General features: G+C 49.3%; 1 protein-coding gene across 1 annotated transcript; it reads left to right on the top strand.

Moving 5' to 3' along the window:
* The first annotated feature begins 7,359 nt into the window (after positions 1-7,359).
* On the top strand, positions 7,360-25,581 carry INO80E (INO80 complex subunit E). Its single transcript, XM_038763516.1, has 8 exons — positions 7,360-7,379; positions 8,838-9,018; positions 11,294-11,364; positions 11,529-11,581; positions 13,846-13,924; positions 14,039-14,147; positions 16,136-16,252; positions 24,412-25,581. The coding sequence occupies exons 2-8, from the start codon at positions 8,905-8,907 to the stop codon at positions 24,634-24,636; spliced, it is 768 nt and encodes a 255-aa protein (XP_038619444.1). The 5' UTR covers positions 7,360-7,379; positions 8,838-8,904; the 3' UTR covers positions 24,637-25,581.
* The last annotated feature ends 48 nt before the right edge of the window (positions 25,582-25,629 follow it).

Genomic DNA, 25,629 nt, shown 5'->3' with positions numbered 1-25,629 from the left:
TGTGCGCGCGGGACTCCGTGCGTGCGTGCGTGCGTGCGGGACTCCGTGCGTGCGTGCGTGCGTACGTGCGTGCCGGGGGGCGGGGGAGGGGGGGTTCTGGAGCCGGCTCCCCTCAGAGGAGCGCCTGAGGAGGGGCACGCGCGGGACGCCTCCCAAGCGCTTAGTCCAGTGCCCTGCGCGCAGTAGGCGCTCAATAAATACGATGGAATGTATTAGGCGGCGCTTCTGGACCCCCCCCCCCCACCTCGGGGCGGGCCCGGAAGAGACCCCGGATCACCTGCCCCTCCCCCTCGCCCCCGCGCCCGTTCCCGCCTTTTTCCTCGCCGCGGCGGCGCGCGCTTAAATGGCGCCAAGCGGGGGGGGGGGGGGGGGGGCGGCCCGAGTCTGCGCAGCCGCACTAGGAGGGGGCGCGGTCTTTCAGTCAGTCAGTCAGTCAGTCAGTCAGTCATTTATCCATCCTATTTATTGAGCGCTGTGTGCATAGGGAGCCGGCCGTCATGGGGTCATTTAATCATTCATTCAATCGTATTGATTGAGCGCTTACTGTGTGCAGAGCACTGGACTAAGCGCTTGGGAAGCCCAAGTTCATTCATTCATTCACTATCCTATTTATTGAGCGCTGTGCCGTCATGGGTTCATTCGTTCATTCGATCGTATTGATTGAGCGCTTACTGTGTGCAGAGCACTGGATGAAGCGCTTGGGAAGCCCAAGTTCATTCATTCATTCACTATCCTATTTATTGAGCGCTGTGCCGTCATGGGTTCATTCGTTCATTCGATCGTATTGATTGAGCGCTTACTGTGTGCAGAGCACTGGACGAAGCGCTTGGGAAGTCCAAGTTCATTCATTCATTCATTCACTAGCCTATTTATTGAGCGCTGTGCCGTCATGGGTTCATTCATTCATTCGATTGTATTGATTGAGCGCTTACTGTGTGCAGAGTACTGGACTAAGCGCTTGAGAAGTCCAAGCTCATTCATTCCTTCATTCATTCACTCTATCCTATTTATTGAGCGCTCACTGTGCAGCGGGAGCCGGCTGTCATGGGGTCATTTATTCATTCATTCAGTCGTATTGATTGAGCAATTACTGTGTGCAGAGCACTGGACTAAGCGCTTGGGAAGCCCAAGTTCATTCATTCATTCATTCATTCACTATCCTATTCATTGAGCGCTGTGCCGTCATGGGTTCATTCATTCATTCAATCGTATTTATTGAGCGCTTACTGTGTGCAGAGCACTGGACGAAGCGCTTGGGAAGTCCAAGTTCATTCATTCCTTCATCCATTCCTTCATTCATTCACTCTATCCTATTTATTGAGCGCTGTGTGCAGCGAGAGCCGGCCGTTATGGGTTCATTCATTCATTCAATCGTATTGATTGAGCGCTGACTGTGTGCAGAGCACCGGACTAAGCGCTTGGGAAGCCCAAGTTCATTCATTCATTCATTCATTCACTATCCTATTTATTGAGCGCTGTGCCGTCATGGGTTCATTCATTCATTCGATCGTATTGATTGAGCGCTTACTGTGTGCAGAGCACTGGACTAAGCACTTGGTGAGTCCAAGCTCATTCATTCCTTCATCCATTCCTTCATTCATTCACTCTATCCTATTTATTGAGCGCTAACTGTGTGCAGCGGGAGCCGGCCGTCATGGGTTCATACATTCATTCATTCAGTCGTATTTATTGAGCGCTTACTGTGTGCAGAGCACTGGACTAAGCGCTTGGGAAGCCCAAGTTCATTCATTCATTCATTCACTATCCTATTTATTGAGCGCTGTGCCGTCATGGGTTCATTCGTTCATTCAATCGTATTTATTGAGTGCTTACTGTGTGCAGAGCACTGGACTAAGCGCTTGGGGAGTCCAAGTTCATTCATTCCTTCATCCATTCCTTCATTCATTCACTCTATCCTATTTATTGAGCGCTAACTGTGTGCAGCGGGAGCCGGCCGTCATGGGGTCATTTATTCATTCATTCAGTCGTATTGATTGAGCGCTTACTGTGTGCAGAGCACTGGATGAAGCGCTTGGGAAGCCCAAGTTCATTCATTCATTCATTCATTCATTCATTCACTATTCTATTTATTGAGCACTGTGCCGTCATGGGTTCATTCATTCATTCAATCGTATTGATTGAGCGCTTACTGTGTGCAGAGCACCGGACTAAGCGCTTGGGGAGTCCAAGTTCATTCATTCCTTCATCCATTCCTTCATTCATTCACTCTATCCTATTTATTGAGCGCTAACTGTGTGCAGCAGGAGCCGGCCGTCATGAGGTCATTTATTCATTCATTCAGTCGTATTGATTGAGCGCTTACTGTGTGCAGAGCACTGGACTAAGCGCTTGGGAAGCCCAAGTTCATTCATTCATTCATTCATTCATTCATTCACTATCCTATTTATTGAGCGCTGTGCCGTCATGGGTTCATTCATTCATTCGATCGTATTGATTGAGTGCTTACTGTGTGCAGGGCACTGGACGAAGCGCTTGGGAAGTACAAGTTCATTCATTCATTCACACTATCCTATTTATTGAGCGCTAACTGTGTGCAGGGCACTGGACTAAGCGCTTGGGAAGTCCAAGTTCATTCATTCATTCACTATCCTATTTATTGAGCGCTGTGTTCAGCGGGAGCTGGCCGTCATGGGTTCCTTCCTTCATTCATTCATTCAATCGTATTTATTGAGCGCTTACTGTGTGCAGAGCACTGGATGAAGCGCTTGGGAAGGACAAGTTCATTCCTTCCTTCCATCCTATTTATTGAGCGCTAACTGTGTGCAGCGGGAGCCGGCCGTCATGGGGTCATTCATTCATTCATTCAATCGTATTGATTGAGCGCTTACTGTGTGCAGAGCACTGGACTAAACGCTTGGGAAGTCCAAGTTTATTCATTCCTTCCTTCCTTCATCCATTCATTCATTCACTCTATCCTATTTATTGAGCGCTAACTTTGTGCAGCGGGAGCCGGCCGTCGTGGGTTCATTCATTCATTCAATCGTATTTATTGAGCGCTTACTGTGTGCAGGGCACTGTACTAAGCGCTTGGGAAGTCCAAGTTCATTCATTCATTCATTCATTCTATCGTATTTATTGAGCACTAACTGTGTGCAGCGGAAGCCGGCCGTCATGGGTTCATTCATTCATTCAATCGTATTGATTGAGCGCTGACTGTGTGCAGAGCACTGGACTAAGCGCTTGGGAAGTACAAGTTCTTTCATTCATTCACTCTATCCTATTTATTAAGCGCTAACTGTGTGCAGCGGCAGCCGGCCGTCATGGGTTCGTTCATTCATTCATTCATTCATTCGATCGTATTGATTGAGCACTTACTGTGTGCAGAGCACTGTACTAAGCGCTTGGAAAGCCCAAGTTCATTCATTCATTCCTTCATTCTATCGTATTTATTGAGCACTAACTGTGTGCAGCAGCAGCCGGCCGTCATGGGTTCATTCATTCATTCAATCATATTTATTGAGCGATTACTGTGTGCAGAGCACTGTACGAAGCGCTTGGGAAGCACAAGTTCATTCTATCCTATTTATTGAGCGCTAACTGTGCAGCAGGAGCCGGCCATCATGGGTTCATTCATTCATTCAGTCGTATTTATTGAACGCTTGCTATGTGCAAAGCACTGTTCTAAGTGCTGAATAATGATGGTATTTGTTAAGCGCTTACTATGTGCAAAGCACTGTTCAGTTTACAAAGTGATCAGGTTGTCCCATGTGGGGCTCACAGTCTTCATCCCCATTTTGCAGATGGGGGAACTGAGGCACAGAGAAGTGAAGTGACTTGCCCTAAGTCACACAGCTGACAAGTGGCGGAGCCGGGATTTGAACCCATGACCTCTGACTCCAAAGCCCGGGCTCTTTCCACTGAGCCATGCTCCTTGGGAAGTCCAAGTTCATTCATTCCTTCATTCACTCTATCCTATTTATTGAGCGCTAACTGTGTGCAGTGGGAGCCGGCCGTCATGGGTTCATTCATTCATTCAATCATATTGATTGAGCACTTACTGTGTGCAGAGCAGTGTACGAAGCGCTTGGGAAGTACAAGTTCATTCCTTCCATCCTATTTATTGAGCGCTAACTGTGAGCAGCAGGAGCCGGCCATCATGGGTTCATTCATTCATTCGATCGTATTGATTGAGCGCTTACTGTGTGCAGAGCACTGGACTAAGCGCTTGGGAAGTCCAAGTTCATTCATTCATTCATTCACTATCCTATTTATTGAGCGCTAACTGTGTGCAGCGGGAGCTGGCCATCATGGGTTCATTCATTCATTCATTCATTCAATCGTATTTATTGCGCGCTTTACTGTGTGCAGAGCACTGTACTAAACGCTTGGGAACTACAAGTTCATTCATTCATTCATTTACTCTATCCTATTTATTGAGCGCTAACTGTGCAGCGGGAGCCGGCCGTCATGGGTTCATTCATTCATTCATTCATTCATTCATTCAATCGTATTTATTGCGCGCTTTACTGTGTGCAGAGCACTGTACTAAACGCTTGGAAAGTCCAAGTGCATTAATTTCTTCCTTCATTCTATCGTATTTATTGAGCACTAACTGTGTGCAGCGGCAGCCGGCAGTCATGGGTTCATTCATTCATTCATGTATTCATTCATTCAATCATATTTATTGAGCGCTTACTGTGTGCAGAGCACTGTACGAAGCGCTTGGGAAGTACAAGTTCATTCTATCCTATTTATTGAGCGCTAACTGTGCAGCGGGAGCCGGCCGTCATGGGTTCATTCATTCATTCATTCATTCATTCATTCAATCGTATTTATTGCGCGCTTTACTGTGTGCAGAGCACTGTACTAAACGCTTGGAAAGTCCAAGTGCATTAATTTCTTCCTTCATTCTATCGTATTTATTGAGCACTAACTGTGTGCAGCGGCAGCCGGCAGTCATGGGTTCATTCATTCATTCATGTATTCATTCATTCAATCATATTTATTGAGCGCTTACTGTGTGCAGAGCACTGTACGAAGCGCTTGGGAAGTACAAGTTCATTCTATCCTATTTATTGAGCGCTAACTGTGCAGCAGGAGCCGGCCGTCATGGGGTCATTCATTCATTCATTCAGTCGTATTTATTGAGCGCTTCCTGTGTGCACAGCACTGGAGGAAGCACTTGGGAAGTCCAAGTTCATTCATTCATTGACGGGAGCCGGCCGTCATGGGCTCATTCATTCATTCAATCGTATTGATTGAGTGCCTACTGTGTGCAGAGCACTGTACTAAGCGCTTGGGAAGTACAAGTTGGCAACATCTAGAGACGGTCCCTAACCAACAGTGGGCTTACAGCCTTTCAAGCCTAGAGGAGATAGGAACCGAGAAAGGGGGCGTTTACAGCGCTCTGCACACAGTGAGCGCTCAATAAATAAGACTGAATAAATGAATGAATGTTGAGGGCGCGCCCGGCAGAGGGGGAAAAAATGCATATTTCAGGCCCTCAAAAGCTGCCCCGTTTTGTCATTTCCGCTACTCTTCCGGTGACGTCACTGCGCTGGGTCCCCGGCCACCATTTTGGGTGGGGCCTCCTGGAGCCGTAGTTCCCTCGCGCGCCCCCACCCGGCCGGCTGGGCAGGCGCGCGCGATGCCCGATGGGACTTGTAGTTCTTCCCTCACGGCCCCCAGCGCGGGTCCGGGCCGGGTGACGAGAATGCGCACGCGCGCGCTGACTGATGGGAGTTGTAGTTCTGTCCTCACCACCCCACCCCCCCCCCCCACCGCGCGGGCCCGGGCCGGGTGACGAGTACGTGTGCGCGCGCTGCCCGATGGGAGTTGTAGTTCTGTCATCACCGCCCCCTGCGCGGGCCCGGGCCGGGTGACGAGGACGTGCGCATGCGGACGCGCTACCCGATGGGTGTTGTAGTTCTTGCAGCTGGGCTCAGTGGACAGAGCCCGGGCTTTGGAGTCAGAGGTTCAAATCCCGGCCCCGCCACTTGCCGGCTGTGTGACTTTGGGTAAGTCACTTCACTGGGCCTCTGTTACCTCATCTGTAAAAGGGGGGTTAAGCCTGTGAACCCTCCGTGGGACAACCTGATCACCTTGTAACCTCCCCAGCGCTTCGAACAGTGTTTTGCATATAGTAAGTGCTTAATAAATACCATTATTATTATTATTATTTGCTCACCGACCCCAGCGTGGGCCCGGGCCGAGTGACGACGACGTGTGCGCGCGCGCGCTGCCCGATGGGAGTTGTAGTTCTTTCCTCACCTCCCCCAGCGCGGGCCCGGGTGACGAGGACGTGAGCAGGCGCGCAACCCGATGAGAGCTGTAGTTCATCCATTCATTCAATCGTATTTATTGAGTGCTTACTGTGTGCAGAGCACTGTACTAATCAATCAATCAATCGTATTTATTGAGTGCGTACTGTGTGCAGAGCTCTGTACTAAGCGCTTGGGAAGTACAAGTTGACGACATACAGAGACGGACCCCACCCAACAGCGGGCTCACAGCGTGGCTCACTGGAAAAGAACATGGGCTTTGGAGTCAGAGGTCATGGGTTCAAATCCCGGCTCCGCCAATTGTCAGCTGGGTGAATTTGGGCAAGTTACTTAACTTCTCTGTGCCTCAGTTCCCTAACCTGTCAAATGGGGATGAAGACTGGGAGCCCTCCGTGGGACAACCTGATCACCTTGTAACCTCCCCAGCGCTTAGAACAGTGTTTTGCACATAGTAAGCGCTTCATAAATGCCATCATTATTATTATTAGAAGGGGGAGTTCTTTCCTCATCGCCCCCAGCGCGCGCTGCCCGATGGGAGTTGTAGTTCTTTCCTCACCGCCCCCAGCGCGGCCCGGGTGACGAGGAGGTGCGCGCGCAGCCCGCTGGGAGCTGTAGTTCATTCATTCATTCACTCGTATTTATTGAGCAATTACTATGTGCAGAGCACTGGACTAAGCGCTTGGGAAGTACAAGTTGGCAACATCTAGAGACGGTCCTTACCCAACAATGGGCTCACGGTCTCGAAGGGGGAGTTCTTTCCTCACCGCCTCCAGCGCGGGCCGGGTGACGAGGACGTGCGCGCACTGCCCTATGGGAGTTGTAGTTCTTTCCTCACCGCCCCCAGCGCGGGCCGGGTAACGAAGACGTGCGCGCGCGCGCTGCCCGATGGGAGTTGTAGTTCTTTCCCCTCCTCCCCCAGCGCCGGCCCGGGTGACGAGACGTGCGCGCGCGCGCTGCCCGATGGGAGTTGTAGTTCTTTCCTCCCGAGCGCGGGCCCGAGCCGGAAGTGTGTGACGAGGACGTGCGCGCGCGCTGCCCGATGGGAGTTGTAGTTCTTTCCTCAAGAGCGCGGGCCCTGGCCGGAAGTGTGTGACGAGGACGTGCACGCGCGCGTGCGTTGTGGGGCGGGTGGACGAGGTAACTGGGCGCGCGGGGCCGCGGGCTGGACGGAGGAGCGGGGAGCGCTTACTACGGTGCTCTGCACATAGTAAGCGCTCAATAAATACAATTGAATAAATGGAAGGTCCCGTCGTCGGGCTGTTAACAACAACAACAACAATAATGACGACATTTGTTAAGCGCTTACTATGTGACCAGCACTGTTCTAAGCGCTGTGGTTCGGTGGAAAGAGCCCGGGCTTTGGGGTCAGAGGTCACGGGTTCCAATCCCGGCCCCGCCACCTGTCAGCTGGGTGACTTGGGGCAAGTCACTTCTCTGGGCCTCAGTTACCTCATCTGTCAAATGGGGGTAATTATAATAATAATGGCATTTATTAAGCGCTTACTATGCGCAAAGCACCGTTCTAAGGGCGGGGGAGGTTACAAGGTGATCAGGTGGTCTCACGGGGGGGGGCTCACAGGCTTCATCCCCATTTGACAGATGAGGGAACTGAGGCCCAGAGAATAATGATAATGGCATTTATTAAACGCCTACTATGTGCAAAGCACTGTTCTAAGCGCAGGGGAGTATACAAGGTGATCAGGTTGTCCCACTGGGGGGGCTCACAGTCTTCATTCTCATTTTACAGATGAGGGAACTGAGGCCCAGAGAATAATAATAATAATAATGACATTTATCAAGTGCCTTCTATGTGCAAAGCACTGTTCTAAGCGCTGAGGTCGTCCCACGGGGGGGGGCTCACAGTCTTCATCCTCATTTGACAGATGAGGGAACTGAGGCACAGAGAATAATAATAATAATAATGGCATTTATTAAGCACCTATTATGTGCAAAGCACTGTTCTAAGCATTGGGGAGGTTACAAGGTGATCAGGTTGTCCCACCGGGGGGGGCTCACAGTCTTCATCCCTATTTGACAGATGAGGGAACTGAGGCCCGGAGAAGTGAAGTGACTCCCCCAAAGTCACCCAGCTGACAATTGGTGGAGCCGGGATTTGAACCCTTGACCTCCGGCTCCAAAGCCCGGGCTCTTTTCCACTGAGCCACGCTGCATTTATTAAGCGCTTACTACGTGCAAAGCACCGTTCTAAGCGCTGGGGAGGTTACAAGGTGATCAGGCCGTCCCACACGGGGCTCACAGTCTTCATCCCCATTTTCCAGATGAGGGAACTGAGGCCCGGAGAAGTGAAGTGACTCGCCCAAAGTCACCCAGCTGACGGTTGGCGGAGCCGGGATTTGAACCCGTGATCTCCGACTCCAAAGCCCGGGCTGTTTCCCGCTGAGCCACGCTGCTTCTCTGGGAAGGTGAAGACCGTAAGCCCCCATCCCGTGGGCCAACCTGATCACCTTGTGACCTCCGCAGCGCTTAGAACGGGGCTTGGCACGTAGTAAGCGCTTAATAAACGCCATCATTATTATTATTATTGTTCTCAGGTTGTCCCACGGGGGGCTCACAGTCTTCATCCCCATTTTGCAGATGAGGGGACTGAGGCCCGGAGAAGGGAAGTGACCAAGTGGCCGAGCCCCGCTGCTTCTCCGCTAACATGTCCGTTGGCCACCACTTCTCACGACTAGCCATGAACGGCCCGCCGGACGGGGAGGTGGACTACAAGAAGAAATATCGGAACCTGAAGAGGAAACTCAAGTTCCTCATCTACGTGAGTGCACCCCTGGCCCGGCCCGGGGGGAGAGAGAGAAAGAGAGAGTGCCCCCGAGGGCCTCCATTCATCATCATCATCATCATCATCATCATCATCATCATCATCAATCGTATTTATTGAGCGCTTACTATGTGCAGAGCACTGGACTAAGCGCTTGGGAAATCCAAATTGGCAACATCTAGAGACAGCCCCTACCCAACAGTGGGCTCCCAGTCTAAAAGGGGGAGACGGAGAACAAAACCAAATGTACTAACAAAATAAAATATATAGAATAGATAGGTACAAGTAAAATAAATAGAGTAATAAATATGTACAAACAGATATACATATTTTCAGTCGTATTTATTGAGCGCTTACTGTGTGCAGAGCATCGTACTAAGCGCTTGGGAAGTACAAGTTGGCAACATATAGAGACAGTCCCTACCCAACAGTGGGCTCACAGTCTAAAAGGGGGAGACAGAGAACAAAACCAAACATACTAACAAAATAAAATATATAGAATAGATAGGTACAAGTAAAATAAATAAATAGAGTAATAAATACGTACAAACATATATACATATTTTCAGTCATATTTATTGAGCGCTTACTGTGTGCAGAGCACTGGACTAAGCGCTTGGGAAGTACAAGTTGGCAACATATAGAGACAGTCCCTACCCAACAGTGGGCTCACAGTCTAAAAGGGGGAGACAGAGGACAAAACCAAACGTACTAACAAAATAAAATAAATAGAATAGGTAGGTACAAGTAAAATAAATAAATAGAGTAATAAATATGTACAAACATATATACATATATTCAGTCGTATTTATTGAGCGCTTACTGTGTGCAGAGCACTGGACTGAGCGCTTGAGTCAGCGGGGGTGACCTCTGAACTCTCCCCCTCCGTCGATCGTATTTATGGAGCGCTTACTGTTACTAAACGCCTGGGAGAGTACGCTCTAACAGCCTTGGCAGGCACGTTTCTCTGCCCACAACGAGCTTCCAGCCTAGAGGAGGAGGAGACGGGCATTAATGTAAATAAATAAATTACGGCTATTCATTCATTCACGGTATTTGTTGAGCGCTTCCTGTGTGCAGAGCACCGGACTAAGCGCTTGGGATACGTACAGAGGTGCTGTGGGGCGGAGGGAGGGGGTGATGAAAGGGTAATAATAATTATAATGGCATTTATAAGACTGCACTTGTATATATAGACCCACGGCACCTGTATATATGTATATATGGTTGCACATATTTATTACTCTATTTATTTATTTTTCTTGTACATATCTATCCTATTTATTTTATTTTGTTAGTATGTTTGGTTTTGTTCTCTGTCTCCCCCTTTTAAACTGTGAGCCCACTGTTGGGTAGGGACTGTCTCTATATGTTGCCAATTTGTACTTCCCAAGCGCTTAGTCCAGTGCTCTGCACATAGTAAGCGCTCAATAAATACGATTGATGATGATTTATAAGACTGTGAGCCCCCCGTGGGACAACCTGATCACCTTGTAACCTCCCCAGCGCTTAGAACAGTGCTTTGCACATAGTAGGCACTTAATAAATGCCATTATTATTATTATTAAGCGCTTACTATGTGCAAAGCACTGTTCTAAGCGCTGGGGGGGATACAAGGTGATGAGGTTGTGGGGCTCACAGTCTTCATCCCCATTTTCCAGATGAGGTCACTGAGGCACAGAGAAGTGACGGGACTTGCCTAAAGTCACCCAGCTGACAAGTGGCGGAGTCGGGATTCGAACCCATGGCCTTTGACCCCAAAGCCCGGGCTCTTTCCACTGAGCCACGCTTTCTAGACTGTGTGAGCCCACTGTTGGGTAGGGACCGTCTCTATATGTTGCCAACTTGGACTTCCAAGTGCTTAGCCCAGTGCTCTGCCCACAGTAAGCGCTCAATAAATACGATTGATTGATGGATTGATTGATAAATCCAAGTGCCAGGGCAGCGCAGAAGGAAATGGGAGAGAGGGAAGGTTTAGTCAGGAGACTAACTCGGAGATGTCATCATCATCATCAATCGTGTTTATTGAGCGCTTACTATGTGCAGAGCACTGTACTAAGCTCTTGGGAAGTACAAATTGGCAACATATAGAGACAGTCCCTACCCAACAGTGGGCTCACAGTCTAAAAAGTCCTTTTAATAAGGCTTTGAAGGGGGGGAGGATGATCATCCCAGGCCCCTGGTACAGTGCTCTGTACACAGTAAGTGCTCAATAAATACCACTGATGATGATGATGCTGTTCGTCTTCTCCCCTCTCCCCTATCGTTTTAGGAACATGAGTGTTTCCAGGAGGAATTGAGGAAGGCGCAGAGGAAGCTCCTGAAGGTGTCTCGGGATAAGAGGTGCGGGGAGATGGCTGGGCCGGAGCTGACGGGGAAAGGAGGGCGGAGGTCCGGATCCTGAGGGGAAAGGAACAAAGCCTGTTCGGGGGGGCCTTGGTGGGAAAAGCCATAGGGAGAGCGGTGGGAAGAGAGGAATCAATCCGCCTTTCCCTGTCTCTCGTTAGTTTCCTCCTGGATCGGCTCCTGCAGTACGAGAATGTAGATGAAGACTCTTCAGGTAAGGAAGAGCTTTCAGGGATGGCGGTGGGTGACCCCTTCCTTCCTCTCCCCCTCGTCCCCCTCTCCACCCCCCCCCATCTTACCTCCTTCCCTTCCCCACAGCACCTGTATATATGTATATATGTTTGGACATATTTATTACTCTATTTATTTATTTATTCATTCATTCATTCATTTATTATCTATTATTTACTTATTTATTTTTATTTATTTATTTATTTATGATTCATCATTATTTATTTTTATTTATTTATTTATGATTTATCATTTATTTATTATTTATTTATTATTTGTTATTTATTTATTTATTTATTCATTCATTCATTCATTTATTTTACTTGTACATATCTATTCTATTTTGTTAGTATGTTTGGTTTTGTTCTCTGTCTCCCCTTTTTAGACTGTGAGCCCACTGTTGGGTAGGGACTGTCTCTCTATGTTGCCAATTTGTACTTCCCAAGCGCTTAGTACAGTGCTCTGCACATAGTAAGCACTCAATAAATGCGATTGATGATGATGACAGGAGGAAGATCTTTTTGAGATAACATCACCCTCCCCGGCCCATTCTCTTTCTGCCACTTGGGCTCTGCCCGTCCCATAAAGTGTCACCCGACCATTTGCAATTCTCCCAAGCCCTTGGTACAGTGCTCTGCACACAGTGAGTGCCCCACGGAGACCATTGAATCAATAAGTGAATAATAATAATAGTAATGGCATTTGTTAAGCGCTTACTGTGTGCAAAGCACGGCTCTAAGCGCCGGGGAGTATACAAGGTGATCAGGTTGTCCCATGTGGGGCTCATGATCTCAATCCCCATTTTACAGAGGAGGGAACTGAGGCCCAGAGAAGTGAAGTGACTTGCCCAAAGTCACACAGCTGACGAGGGTTGTCCCATGTGGGGCTCACAATCTTAATCCCCATTTTACAGAGGAGCGAACTGAGGCCCAGAGAAGTGAAGTGACTTGCCCAAAGTCACACAGCTGACGAGTGGCGGAGCCGGGATTTGAACCCATGCTCTCTGACTTCAAAGCCCGGGCTCTTTCCACTGAGCCACGCTGCTTGAGTTCCTCTCCCCAAGCTTGATGATCACCTCTGCATTCCTTCAGCCTCTCATTTTTCCTGACTCCGACCATTCAATCAATCAATCGTATTTATTGAGCACTTACTGTGTGCAGAGCACTGTACTAAGCGCTTGGGAAGTCCAAGTTGGCAACATATAGAAATGGTCCCTGCCCAGCAGTGGGCTCACAGTCTAGAAGGGGGAGACAGAGAACAAAACCAAACATATTAACAAAATAAAATAGAATAGATATGTACAAGTAAAATAAATAAATAGTGTAATAAATATGTACAAACATATATACATATATACAGGTACTGTGGGGTAGGGAGGGAGGTAAGGCGGGGGGGTGGAGAGGGGGAAGAGGAGGAGAGGAATCAATCAATCAATCGTATTTATTGAACGCTTACTGTGTGCAGAGCACTGTACTAAGCACTTGGGAAGTTCAAGTTGGCAACATATAGAGACAGTCCCTACCCAACAGTGGGCTCACAGTCTAAAAGGGGGAGACAGAGAACAAAACCAAGCATACTAACAAAATAAAATGAATAGATATGTACAAGTAAAATAAATAAATAAATAAATGAATAGAGTAATAAATATGTACAAACATATATCCATATATACAGGTGCTGTGGGGAAGGGAAGGAGGTAAGATGGGGGGGTTGGAGAGGTGGAAGAGGGGGAGAGGAAGGAAGGGGCTCAGTGTGGGAAGGCCTCCTGGAGGAGGTGAGCTCTCAGTAGGGCCTTGAAGGAAGGAAGAGAGATAGCTTGGCGGATGGGCAGAGGGAGGGCATTCCAGGCCCGGGGGAGGACGTGGGCCGGGGGTCGACGGCGGGACGGGCGAGAGCGAGGCCCGGTGAGGAGGTGAGCGGTGGCAGAGGAGCGGAGGGTGCGGGCTGGGCTGGAGAAGGAGAGAAGGGAGGTGAGGGAGGAGGGGGCCAGGGGATGGATGGATGGATGGACAGCCTGGAAGCCCAGGGGGAGGAGTTTCTGCCTGATGCGCAGATTGATTGGGAGCCACTGGAGATTTTTGTGGAGGGGAGTAACATGCCCAGAGCGTTTCTGGACAAAGACAATCCGGGCAGCGACGTGAAGTATGGATTGAAGTGGGGAGAGACAAGAGGATGGGAGATCAGACCATTCAGCGGCAGACTCGATATACTCAGTCAGACAAAATCCAGTCCTCACTTCCCTTCCAGACTCCGATGCCACAGCGTCCTCGGAGAATAGCGAGACGGAGGGGACGACCAAACTGGCCGAGACGCCGGCCCCCAAGAGGTCAGGAGAAATGATCCGTTCCCCTTCCTGCCGGCAACTCGGCCCTTTTCCGGGTCCTGATGGGGGGCCGGTGTTGTCTGGGTTGTGACCCTCTCGTCTGTCCGCTCTCTCTAGGAAGAAAAGCCCCCAGCTGGGGGGTGTCCCGTCACCCTCTGCCCTGTCACTGCCACCCTCTGGGTTTCCCCTGCAGGCTTCTGGAGCCCCCTCCCCCTATTTGAGCTCGGTGAGTAGGGTCTGTGGGGGGATGTGGTTTTCCAAGTCGCAAAGGGGACCCTTGGCTTGAGGGTTGGGTGAGGGGTGAGCCACCCGGGTGGATGTGAGTTAGGGGCTTGACTGGGGCTCAACGTGGCAACCGAATCTAAATTCGGTTAGATTTCCCTGGTAAAATAGGCTTCTCTGCCAGACCACAGGCCGTGGGAGTTTTGGGCTCCGGGTTGGATTTGCTCAGTTCACGGCCGGGGCGGGGCCCGGTGCGACAGAGATCGCCGCCTGAAAGGAGAGGAAATAATGATGGTGGTATTTATTAAGCACTTACAACATGCAAAGCACTGTTCTAAGCGCTGGGGAGGATACAAGGTGATCAGGTTGTCCCACGGGGGGTTCACAGTCAATCCCCATTTTCCAAATGAGGTCACTGAAGCCCAGTGAAGTGACTTAGAGTCACAAAGCTGACAATTGGCGGACCTGGGATTTGAACCCATGACCACCGACTCCAAAGCCCGGGCTCTTTCCCCAGAGCCACGCCGCTTCTCTAGGAAAGACAACATCATCATCATCATCAATCGTATTTATTGAGCGCTGACTGTGTGCAGAGCACTGTACTGAGCGCTTGGGAAGTACAAATTGGCGACACACAGAGACAGTCCCTACCCAACAGTGGGCTCCCAGTCTAAAAGGGGGAGACAGAGAACAAAACCAAACATACTAACAAAATAAATAGAATAGATATGTACAAATAAAATAGATAAACACAGAAGAGGCCCCAACTACAACTTGGGGCCAGGGGGAAATATGACAGCGATGTCTTGCTGAGGGAGAGTTATTACTGTGGAAACGGGCCCCGTTGCACCTAGTCCAGAATCCAGCCTTGCGAAACGGGAGGTAAATTTAGACTACGGAGGTAGGTTGTGGATCATCTAGAAGTAGAGTGATCCAAATTACCCGGCGGGCACAGGAAAGGGTTCACACTGGCTTCAAAACCGGGCCGAGGCCCGCAGGTACCGAGTGCGAGTCTCCGTCTCGGATCCTCTCTGCGGGTGATGTGGGGAGAGGGGCGGCGGGATTGGGAGTAGCGCGGGCAGCGGTGGCTGGGCCTTCCCACACTCATCGCCTTCTTTTTGCTTCTCCGTTTTCTCTCGTTTATAATAATAACGGCATTTATTAAGTGCTTACTACGTGCAAAGCACCGTTCTAAGCGCTGGGGAGGTTACCCGGTGATCAAGTTGTCCCTCGGGGGGCTCACAGTCTTCCCCCCCATTTTACAGATGAGGTAACTGAGGCACAGAGAAGTGAAGTGACTTGCCCAGAGTCACCCAGCTGACAATTGGCGGAGCCGGGGTTTGAACCCATGACCTCCGACTCCAAACCCCGGGCTCTTTCCACTGAGCCACGCTGCTTCTCAAAATGGTGGTATTTGTTAAGCGCTTACTCCGTGCAAAGCACTGTTGTAAGCGCTGGGGGGGGGATACAAGGTGATCAGGTTGTCCTACGTGGGGCTCACAGCCTTCATCCCCATTTTCCATATGAGGGAACTGAGGCCCAGAGAAGTGAAGTGACTTACCCAAAGTCACCCAGCTGACAATTGGCGGAGCCGGGGTTTGAACCCATGACCTCCGACTCCAAAGCCCGGGCTCTTTCCACTGAGCCACGCTGCTTCTCAAAATGGTGGTATTTGTTAAGCGCTTACTCTGTTATAAGCGCTGGGGGGGCGGATACAAGGTGATCAGGTTGTCCTGCATGGGGCTCGCAGCCTTCATCCCCATTTTCCAGATGAGGGAACTGAGGCTCAGAGAAGTTGCCCAAAGTCACCCAGCTGACCAGTGGGGGGGCCGGGATTAGAACCCACGACCTCTGACTCCCAAGCCCGGGCCCTTTCCACCGAGCCACGCTGCTTCGCTGCTTGTTTGGTTTCTCCCGCCTTCCCTGCCCCCTGTTCGCCTTCCTCAACTGGTTTCCCCATCGCCATTCTCTCCCTTTGCCCCTGCCCTGCAGCTGGCCTCCCCCCCATACCACCCCTTCCCCTCCGACTACTTGGCGCTGCAGTTGCCCGAACCCAGTCCCCTGAGGCCCAAGCGGGAGAAACGGCCCCGCCTGCCCCGGAAGCTCAAGGTACCTTGCTTTGGCGCGGCGGGGTGGGGGGACGGCCCGGGAGATTTGGGGGCGGCGGGATGGGAAGAAACACCCTGTTCAACTTCCCTCTTGGGGACCAGGGCGCTGGTTTTTGGGTTACGGAAAGGAGGAAGGCCAAAAGGGGCCGAGATCGCCGCGATGGGGAGTGCCGTTATCCTCAAGTCACATTTTAAGGTGTGCCGATCGCTCCTTTAACGAGCCTCTTTTAAGAAACGAAGGAAGAAAACGAAGCCGAGTCGACCTGGTTCGCACCGCTAGCCCACTCTTCCGCCTCCGATGCGGGAGGCTCGGAAGAAGAGTGTGATAATAATAATAATAATAATAATGATGACGGTATTTGTTAAGCGCTTACTATGTGCAAGGCACTACTCTAAGCGCTGGGGAGGTTACAGGGTGATCAGGTTGTCCCACGGGAGGCTCACAGTCTTAATCCCCATTTTACAGATGAGGGAACTGAGGCACAGAGAAGTTAAGTGAGTTGCCCAAAGTTACACAGCTGACAGTTGGCGGAGCCGGGATTGGAACCCATGACCTCTGACTCCAAAGCCCGGGCTCTTTCCACTGAGCCACACTGCTTCTCCAATAATGATGATAATAATGGCTTTTTAAGTGCTAGGGAGGTTACGAGGTGATCAGGTTGTCCCGCGGGGGGCTCACAGTCTCAATCCCCATTTTACAGATTCACTCATTCATTCATTCAATTGTGTTTATTGAGGGCTTACTGTGTGCAGAGCACTGGACTAAGCGCTTGGGAAGAACAAGTTGGCAACATATAGAGACGGTCCTTGCCCAACAGTGGGCTCACAGTCTAGAAGAATAATGATGCTATTTGTCAAGCGCTTACTATGAGCAAAGCACTCTTCTAAGCGCTAGGGAGGTTACGAGGTGATCAGGTTGTCCCACGGGGGGCTCACAGTCTCAATCCCCATTTTACAGATGAGGTAACTGAGGCACAGAGAAGGTAAGTGACTTGCCCAAAGTCACACAGCTGACAACTGGCGAAATCCCCATTTTACAGATTCATTCATTCAGTCATTCAATCGTATTTATTGAGCGCTTACCGTGTGCAGAGCACTGGACTAAGCGCTTGGGAAGTCCAAGTTGGCGACATATAGAGATGGTCCCTACCCAACAGTGGGCTCACAGTCTAGAAGAATGATGATGGTATTTGTTGAGCGCTTACTATGTGCAAAGCACTGTTCTAAGCGCTAGGGAGGTTACGAGGTGATCAGGTTGTCCCACGGGGGGCTCACAGTCTTCATCCCCATTTTACAGATTCATTCATCCATTCACTCAATCGTATTTATTGAGCGCTTACTGTGTGCAGAACACCGGACTAAGCGCTTGGGAGGTACAAGTTGGCAACGTAGAGAGACGGTCCCTACCCAACAGTGGGCTCACAGTCTAGAAGAATAATGATGGTATTTGTTAAGCGCTTACTATGTGCAAAGCACTGTTCTAAGCGCTAGGGAGGTTACGAGGTGATCAGGTTGTCCCACGGGGGGCTCACAGTCTCAATCCCCATTTTACAGATGAGGTAACTGAGGCACAGAGAAGGTAAGTGACTTGCCCAAAGTCACACAGCTGACAACTGGCGAAATCCCCATTTTACAGATTCATTCATTCAGTCATTCAATCGTATTTATTGAGCGCTTACCGTGTGCAGAGCACTGGACTAAGCGCTTGGGAAGTCCAAGTTGGCGACATATAGAGATGGTCCCTACCCAACAGTGGGCTCACAGTCTAGAAGAATGATGATGGTATTTGTTGAGCGCTTACTATGTGCAAAGCACTGTTCTAAGCGCTAGGGAGGTTACGAGGTGATCAGGTTGTCCCACGGGGGGCTCACAGTCTCATTCCCCATTTTACAGATGAGGTAACTGAGGCACAGAGAAGGTAAGTGACTTGCCCAAAGTCACACAGCTGACAACTGGCGAAATCCCCATTTTACAGATTCATTCATTCAGTCATTCAATCGTATTTATTGAGCGCTTACCGTGTGCAGAGCACTGGACTAAGCGCTTGGGAAGTCCAAGTTGGCGACATATAGAGATGGTCCCTACCCAACAGTGGGCTCACAGTCTAGAAGAATGATGATGGTATTTGTTGAGCGCTTACTATGTGCCAAGCACTGTTCTAAGCGCTAGGGAGGTTACGAGGTGATCAGGTTGTCCCACGGGGGGCTCACAGTCTTCATCCCCATTTTACAGATTCATTCATCCATTCACTCAATCGTATTTATTGAGCGCTTACTGTGTGCAGAACACCGGACTAAGCGCTTGGGAGGTACAGGTTGGCAACGTAGAGAGACGGTCCCTACCCAACAGTGGGCTCACGGTCTAGAAGAATAATGATGGCATTTGTTGAGCGCTTACTATGCGCAAAGCACTGTTCTAAGCGCTAGAGAGGTTACGAGGTGATCAGGTTGTCCCACGGGGGGGCTCACAGTCTCAATCCCTGTTTTACAGATGAGGTAACTGAGGCACAGAGAAGGTAAGTGACTTGCCCAGAGTCACCCAGCTGACAACGGGCGGAGCCGGGATTCGAACCCCTGACCTCTGACTCCAAAGCCCGGGCTCTTTCCACTGAGCCACGCTGCTTCTCCGAGAAGCAGCCCCCCTGACGGTTGCCCTCCTTGACATTCAGTCTGAAGTCCACCCTAATTTACGAGGGACCGTCCGCCTAAGCTCCGCTTGAATTTACGGCCGTGAGATCAGCAGACGAAACCGAAATGTCGCCGGAGGGAGGGCAGGGGGACAGCTGACGCTTCTGAAGATTACCGCCTATTGCCGGCCGCCCCTTTAAGTGGATCGAGTTAAGTATGGCCTGTCTTTTTTGGCTGTGGACCCCTAAAAAGATATAAAAAGGGAGGATCAAGAAGCGAGGTGTCCTTTCAAGGAGGAGCTTTTCTTTTAGTAAAGACCGCAGGCAGGGAAGTGTTTGCTGTTGCACACACTGTTGGGGTTCATTCATTCATTCAGTCGTATTTATTGAGCGCTTACTCGGTGCCTTTTAGACTGTGAGCCCACTGTTGGGTAGGGACTGTCTGTATATGTTGCCAATTTGTACTTCCCAAGCGCTTAGTCCAGTGCTCTGCGCACAGTAAGCGCTCAATAAATACGATTGATGATGATGATGATGCAGAGCACTGGGAAGTACAAGTTGGCAACGTATTATAGAGACGGTCCCTACCCAACAGAGGGCTTACAGTCTAGAAGGGGGAGACGGACAACAAAACAAAACATATTAGCAGAATAAAATAAATAGAATAAATATGTACAAGTAAAATAAATAGAGTAATAAATACGTAGCCGACCCCAGTTTATCCCACCTTCAAAACCTTATGAAATCACCTCTCCTCCAGCTGATAGGCCAAAAAGTTCTAAAAAGACTAGACAGAGACAACTTCCGCGCTTTTTTTATGGTATTTGATGTGGCAAGCACTGTTCTGAGCGCTGAGGTTGAATCCCGCTGATCAGGTTGGGCACAGTCTTCACCCCCGTTTTCCAGATGAGGTGACTGAGGCCCAGAGAAGTGAAGTGACTTGCCCAAGGTCACACAGCAGACAGGTGGCAGTGCCGGGATTAGAACCCAGGTCCTTCTGACTCCCAGACTGTGCTCTTCCTCAAGGCCGTGCTGCTTCCTCAGGTGCAGAATGCAGGAGCAGCTCAAATCAGAAGCCTCGAATCAACAATCAGGCCGTTTCAGACAAACGGAAACGATTCCAAGTGTTTTCTTGCAGAACAACCTTGGCATTCATTCATTCCTTCAATCATATTTAGTGAGCGCTTCCTGTGTGCAGAGCACTGGACTAAGCGCTTGGGAAGTCGGCAACATCTAGAGACGGTCCCTACCCAACAACGGGCTCACAGTCTAGAAGGGGGAGACAGACAACAGAACAAAACATGTGCACAGGTGTCAAGTCACCAGAATAAATAAAAATAAACCTAGATTATTATTATTATGGCATTTGTTAAGCACTTACTATGTGCAAAGCACTGCTCTAAGTGCTGGGGAGGCTACCAGATTGTCCCAGGCGGGGGCTCACAGTCTTAATCCCCATTTTACAGATGAGGCAACTGAGGCACAGAGAAGTGAAGTGACTTGTGCAAACTCACACAGCTGACAATTGGCGGAGCCGGGATTTGAACCCCTGACCTCTGACTCCAAAGCCCGGGCTCTTTCCACTGAGCCATGCTGCTTCTCACGATGATGATGGCATTTGTTAAGCGCTTACTATGTGCAAAGCACTGTTCTAAGCGCTGGGGAGGTTACCTTAACCTGGGGAGGTTAAGGTGATCAGGTTGTCTCACGTGGGGCTCACCGTCTTAATCCCCATTTTTCTGGAGAGGTAACCGAGGCACAGAGAAGTGAAGTGACTTGCCCAAAGTCACACAGCTGACAATTGGCAAGGGCGGGATTTGAACCCATGACCTCTGACGTACGCATCATTAACAAAATAAATAGAATAGTAAATATGTACAAGTAAAATAGAGTAATAAATCTGTACAAGCATATATACAGGTGCTGTGGGGAGGGGAAGGAGGTAGGGCGGGGGAGATGGGGAGGAGGAGAGGAAATGGGGGCTCAGTTCATTCATTCAATCTTATTTATTGAGTATTAATGCTCATACTTATTGATGAGTATTTATAAATTCAGTCAATTTATTGCTGTGTGCAAAGCACTGCAATCGGGTTTTTTTAGCACTCTCTGTGTGCAGAGCACTCTTATTGGGTATTAATACTCATACTTATTGATGAGTATTTATTTATAAATTCAGTCAATTTATTGCTGTGTGCAAAGCACTGCAATCAGGTATTTTTAGCACTCTGTGTGTGCAGAGCACTCTTATTTATTGGGTATTAATACTTGTACTTATTGATGAGTATTTATTTATTTATAAATTCAGTCAATTTATTGCTGTGTGCAAAGCACTGCAATCAGGGGTATTTTTAGCACTCTGTGTGTGCAGAGCACCCTTTATTTATTGGGTATTAATACTCATACTTATTGATGAGTATTTATTTATAAATTCAGTCAATTTATTGCTGTGTGCAAAGCCCTGCAGTCAGGGGTATTTTTAGCACTCTCTGTGTGCAGAGCACCCTTTATTTATTGAGTATTAATACTCATACTTATTGATGAGTATTTATTTATAAATTCAGTCAATTTATTGCCATTTGCAAAGCACTGCAATCGGGTATTTTTAGCACTCTCTGTCTGCAGAGCGCTCTTATTTATTATTAGTACTCATACTTATTGATGAGTATTTATTTATAAATTCAGTCAATTTATTGCTGTGTGCAAAGCACTGCAATCGGGTATTTTTAGCACTCTGTGTGCAGAGCACTCTTATTTATTGGGTATTAATACTTGTACTTATTGATGAGTATTTATTTATTTATAAATTCAGTCAATTTATTGTTGTGTGCAAAGCACTGCAGTCAGGGGTATTTTTAGCACTCTCTGTGTGCAGAGCACCCTTTATTTATTGGGTATTAATACTCATACTTATTGATGAGTATTTATTTATAAATTCAGTCAATTTATTGCTGTGTGCAAAGCACTGCAATAGGGTATTTTTAGCACTCTGTGCAGAGCACTCTTATTTATTGGGTATTAATACTCATACTTATTGATGAGTATTTATTTATTTATAAATTCAGTCAATTTATTGCTGTGTGCAAAGCACTGCAGTCAGGGGTATTTTTAGCACTCTCTGTGTGCAAAGCACCCTGTATTTATTGGGTATTAATACTCATACTTATTGATGAGTATTTATTTATAAATTCAGTCAATTTATTGCTGTGTGCAGAGCACTGCATTCAGGGGTATTTTTAGCACTCTCTGTGTGCAGAGCACCCTTTATTTATTGGGTATTAATACTCATACTTATTGATGAGTATTTATAAATTCAGTCAATTTATTGTCGTGTGCAAAGCACTGCAATCAGGGGTATTTTTAGCACTCTCTGTCTGCAGAGCGCTCTTATTTATTATTAGTACTCATACTTATTGATGAGTATTTATTTATAAATTCAGTCAATTTATTGCTGTGTGCAAAGCACTGCAATCGGGTATTTTTAGCACTCTGTGCAGAGCACTCTTATTTATTGGGTATTAATGCTCATACTTATTGATGAGTATTTTCTTATAAATTCAGTCAATTTATTGCTGTGTGCAAAGCACTGCAATCAGGGGTATTTTTAGCACTCTCTGTGTGCAGAGCACTGTCCTAAGCGCTTGGGAAAGTACAGTAAAATAGTTGTGAGGCGTGATCCCCGCCCACAAGGAACTGGCAGTCTTGAAAATGAGACAGTAAAATAGATTAGTGGTGGAAATGTGTCTTAAAGATAGGGGGTGAGAGAGGTGCTTGGAGGGGATGGCATTTTATTAAGCGCTTACTATGCACAAAGCACTGTTCTAAGCTCTGGGGAGGTTACAAGGTGATCAGGTTGTCCCACGGGGTGCTCACAGTCTTCATCCCCATTTGACAGATGAGGGAACTGAGGCACAGTGAAGTGACTTGCCCAAAGTCACACAGCTGACAATTGGCGGAGCTGGGATTTGAACCCATGACCTCTGACTCCAAAGCCCGGGCTCTTTTCCACTGAGCCATGCAGCTTCTCTGTCTGCCCTAATGGTTACAGCATGGGCCTGGGAGCTGGGTTCTAGTCAATCAATCAATCATATTTATTGAGCGCTTACTGTGTGCAGAGCACTGTACTAAGCGCTTGGGAAGTACAAGTTGGCAACAGCGTGGCTCAGTGGAAAGAGCCCGGGCTTTGGAGTCAGAGGTCGTGGGTTCAAATCCCGGCTCTGCCACTTCTCAGCTGGGTGACTTTGGGCAAGTCACTTCACTTCTCCGTGCCTCAGTTCCCTCATCTGTAAAATGGGGATTAAGATTGTGAGCCCCCTGTGGGACAACCTGATCACCTTGTAGCCTCCTCAGCGCTTAGAACAGTGCTTTGCACATAGTAAGCGCTTAATAAATGCCATTATCATTATTATTATTAACACATAGAGACGGTCCCTACCCAGCAGTGGGCTCACAGTCTGTCCTGGCCCATGAGAAACTTATGATTTTGGGAGATAAGTATTCCCCACGTAGAGGGAAGAGAAGTCTTTTAAAAAAGACCCGAAAGCTCACCGGGAGGGGTGGGCCAAGAAACAATCACTATTGCCACGACGTAACGTCGCTTCCCCAAGAAATATTGGGAACTTTTAGAGCGCTGCCGACCGTCCCTTTAGTGGAGCGGAGTAGTGACGATGGCCGACTGAAATTGGCAAAGGGTTAGTCGGAGGGGACCGACTTCCCTCTCCTCCTTTTCTTCGTCCTTCAAGGAGGTGCAGCCGGGGACTTGGAAAGGAAAGGAAGTTGTCGTTGGCTGTTCCTTACGCGTCTGTTGCTGAACCGTACTTCCTAAGCGCTTAGTACAGTGCTGTGCACAAAGCAAGCGCTCAATAAACACGATCGAACGAATGCAAGGCACTGTTCGAAGCGCTGGGGGGATACAAGGCGATCAGGTTGTGGGGCTCACTGTCTTCACCCCCATTTTACAGATGGGGGAACTGAGGCTCAGAGAAGCTGAGTGGCTTGCCCGAGGTCACACAGCAGACAGGTGAAGAGGCAGGATTAGAACCCACGACCTCTGACTCCCAAGCCCCGGCTCTTTCCACACTTGTCAGCTGTTTCGTTGTCTGTCTCCCCCCTCTAGACTGTGAGCCCAAGAAATACTGGGGACTTTAGAGCGCTGCTGACTGTCCCTTAAGTGGAGTATTGATGATGGCCGACCGAAATTGGCAAAGGGTTAGTTGGATGTTGCCAGCTTGTACTTCCCAAGCGCTCAGTACAGTGCTCTGCACACAGTAAGCGCTCAATAAATACGATTGATTGATTGATTGGAGGGGACAGCCGGCCAAATGTTGGGCTGACTTCCCTTCCCTCCTTTTCTTCGTCCCTGTGAGCCCACTGTTGGGTAGGGACCGTCCCTCTACGTTGCCGACTCGTGCTTCCCAAGCGCTTAGTCCAGTGCTCTGCGCACAGTAAGCGCTCAATAAATACGATGGAACGAAAGAATGAAAGTGAGTTGGAAAGGAAGTTCTCACTGGCTGCTCCTTCCCTGTCTTCCCCTGCAGATGCCCGTGGGTCCGCCCGAGTGTCCCGTGGGAGGCCCGCTGTCCTTCCCGGGGCGAGGGGCCGGCGAGGGGGGCGTAGGGGCGGCCCTGGCCCCGCTGGGGGCCACCAAGCTGCCCCCCCACACCATCCTCAGCACCGTCCCGCGCCAGATGTTCAGCGACGCCGGCAGCGGGGATGACGCCCTGGATGGAGACGACGACCTGGTGATCGACATCCCCGAGTGACCGGCCTTCCGCTCCGAGGACCGCGGGTCGCGTCGTCCTCCGGAAGGCCTCAGCTCAGACCGTGACCCGCTGTCTCATCCGTCTCTCCTCCACCCCGTCCCCCAAATCCTCCCTTCCGTCTCCCTCCTATTTTTCCCCTTCTTGCCTTTCCCCTCCAAAACCTCACCTGCTTCCCCACGCATCCCCCCCATGCCCCCTCCACCCCATTCCCAGGCGGTTGCAAGGATGAACTGCTAGTGACTCTTTCGGCTTCTCTGAGACTTTTTATTGATTTTTCTCGGTTTCCGTGGTTTTGGCATTGACACAATCAAAAGGCGTAGAAACATGCAACACGGACCGACAGAGCCGGGGCCGGGGGGGAGGAGGGGCGGGGAGGAAGCCCCCACACCGGCTCCCCCGCCCCCATTCTCCCTCACCCCTGAAAGACTAGAAATACCCTGCTGCTCCTTTGAGTCAGTCCCTTTTTCTTAGATTTTTTTTCCACTGTAGGAGGCAAATTTTATAGAAAGGGTGGGCCCTGCAAAGCAGAAAAGACGACACTGGCGCCTACCCTCTTAAGAGGAGCGTCCTCCCGATCTCTGGATTGCAGCCCGAAAAACATATTCTACAGAGGAGCAGACCAAGGTACTTCCAAGGGAGACGGGGCACGCCTGTCTCCCATTCCTGAAGGCAAAGCTCACACGACTATCCACCCTCTAACGGGGGTGGGTAACCGGTGCTGATTTTTTTATTTTTTTATTTTTTGGCCACAAACCAAAATTTTTGTCATTGGGGTGGGTTTTTTTCTCTCCTGTAAACTATCTCCCCACCCTATCCTCCCCGAATCCGGCTTTCTCTCCCCTCCTGAAGGGATTTTTGCCGGGCAGCCTGGAGAGGTGGGAAAGGGGAGAAATGACCCCAGAGGGAGAGGGGCATTAAAAAAAAATCCCCCCCCCCACTCCTTTACACATGCGTGTGCTGTGGTTTGTTTGCATATAACATCACATCAGGCAG

The sequence above is a fragment of the Tachyglossus aculeatus genome, chromosome 21 (genome assembly GCF_015852505.1).
Source record: "Tachyglossus aculeatus isolate mTacAcu1 chromosome 21, mTacAcu1.pri, whole genome shotgun sequence".
NCBI classification, from domain to species: Eukaryota; Metazoa; Chordata; class Mammalia; order Monotremata; family Tachyglossidae; genus Tachyglossus; species Tachyglossus aculeatus.
Note: the sequence above shows the minus strand (reverse complement) of the source record. Positions and strands in the feature narration are given on the sequence as shown.

Excerpts from the sequence above, each read along its gene's own strand:
- INO80E (XM_038763516.1), top strand. The coding sequence starts at position 8,905 with ATGTCCGTTGGCCACCACTTCTCACGACTAGCCATGAACGGCCCGCCG. Across the intron at positions 9,019-11,293 it reads AACTCAAGTTCCTCATCTAC|GAACATGAGTGTTTCCAGGA; the intron begins GTGAGTGCACCC and ends CTATCGTTTTAG. Across the intron at positions 11,365-11,528 it reads AAGGTGTCTCGGGATAAGAG|TTTCCTCCTGGATCGGCTCC; the intron begins GTGCGGGGAGAT and ends GTCTCTCGTTAG.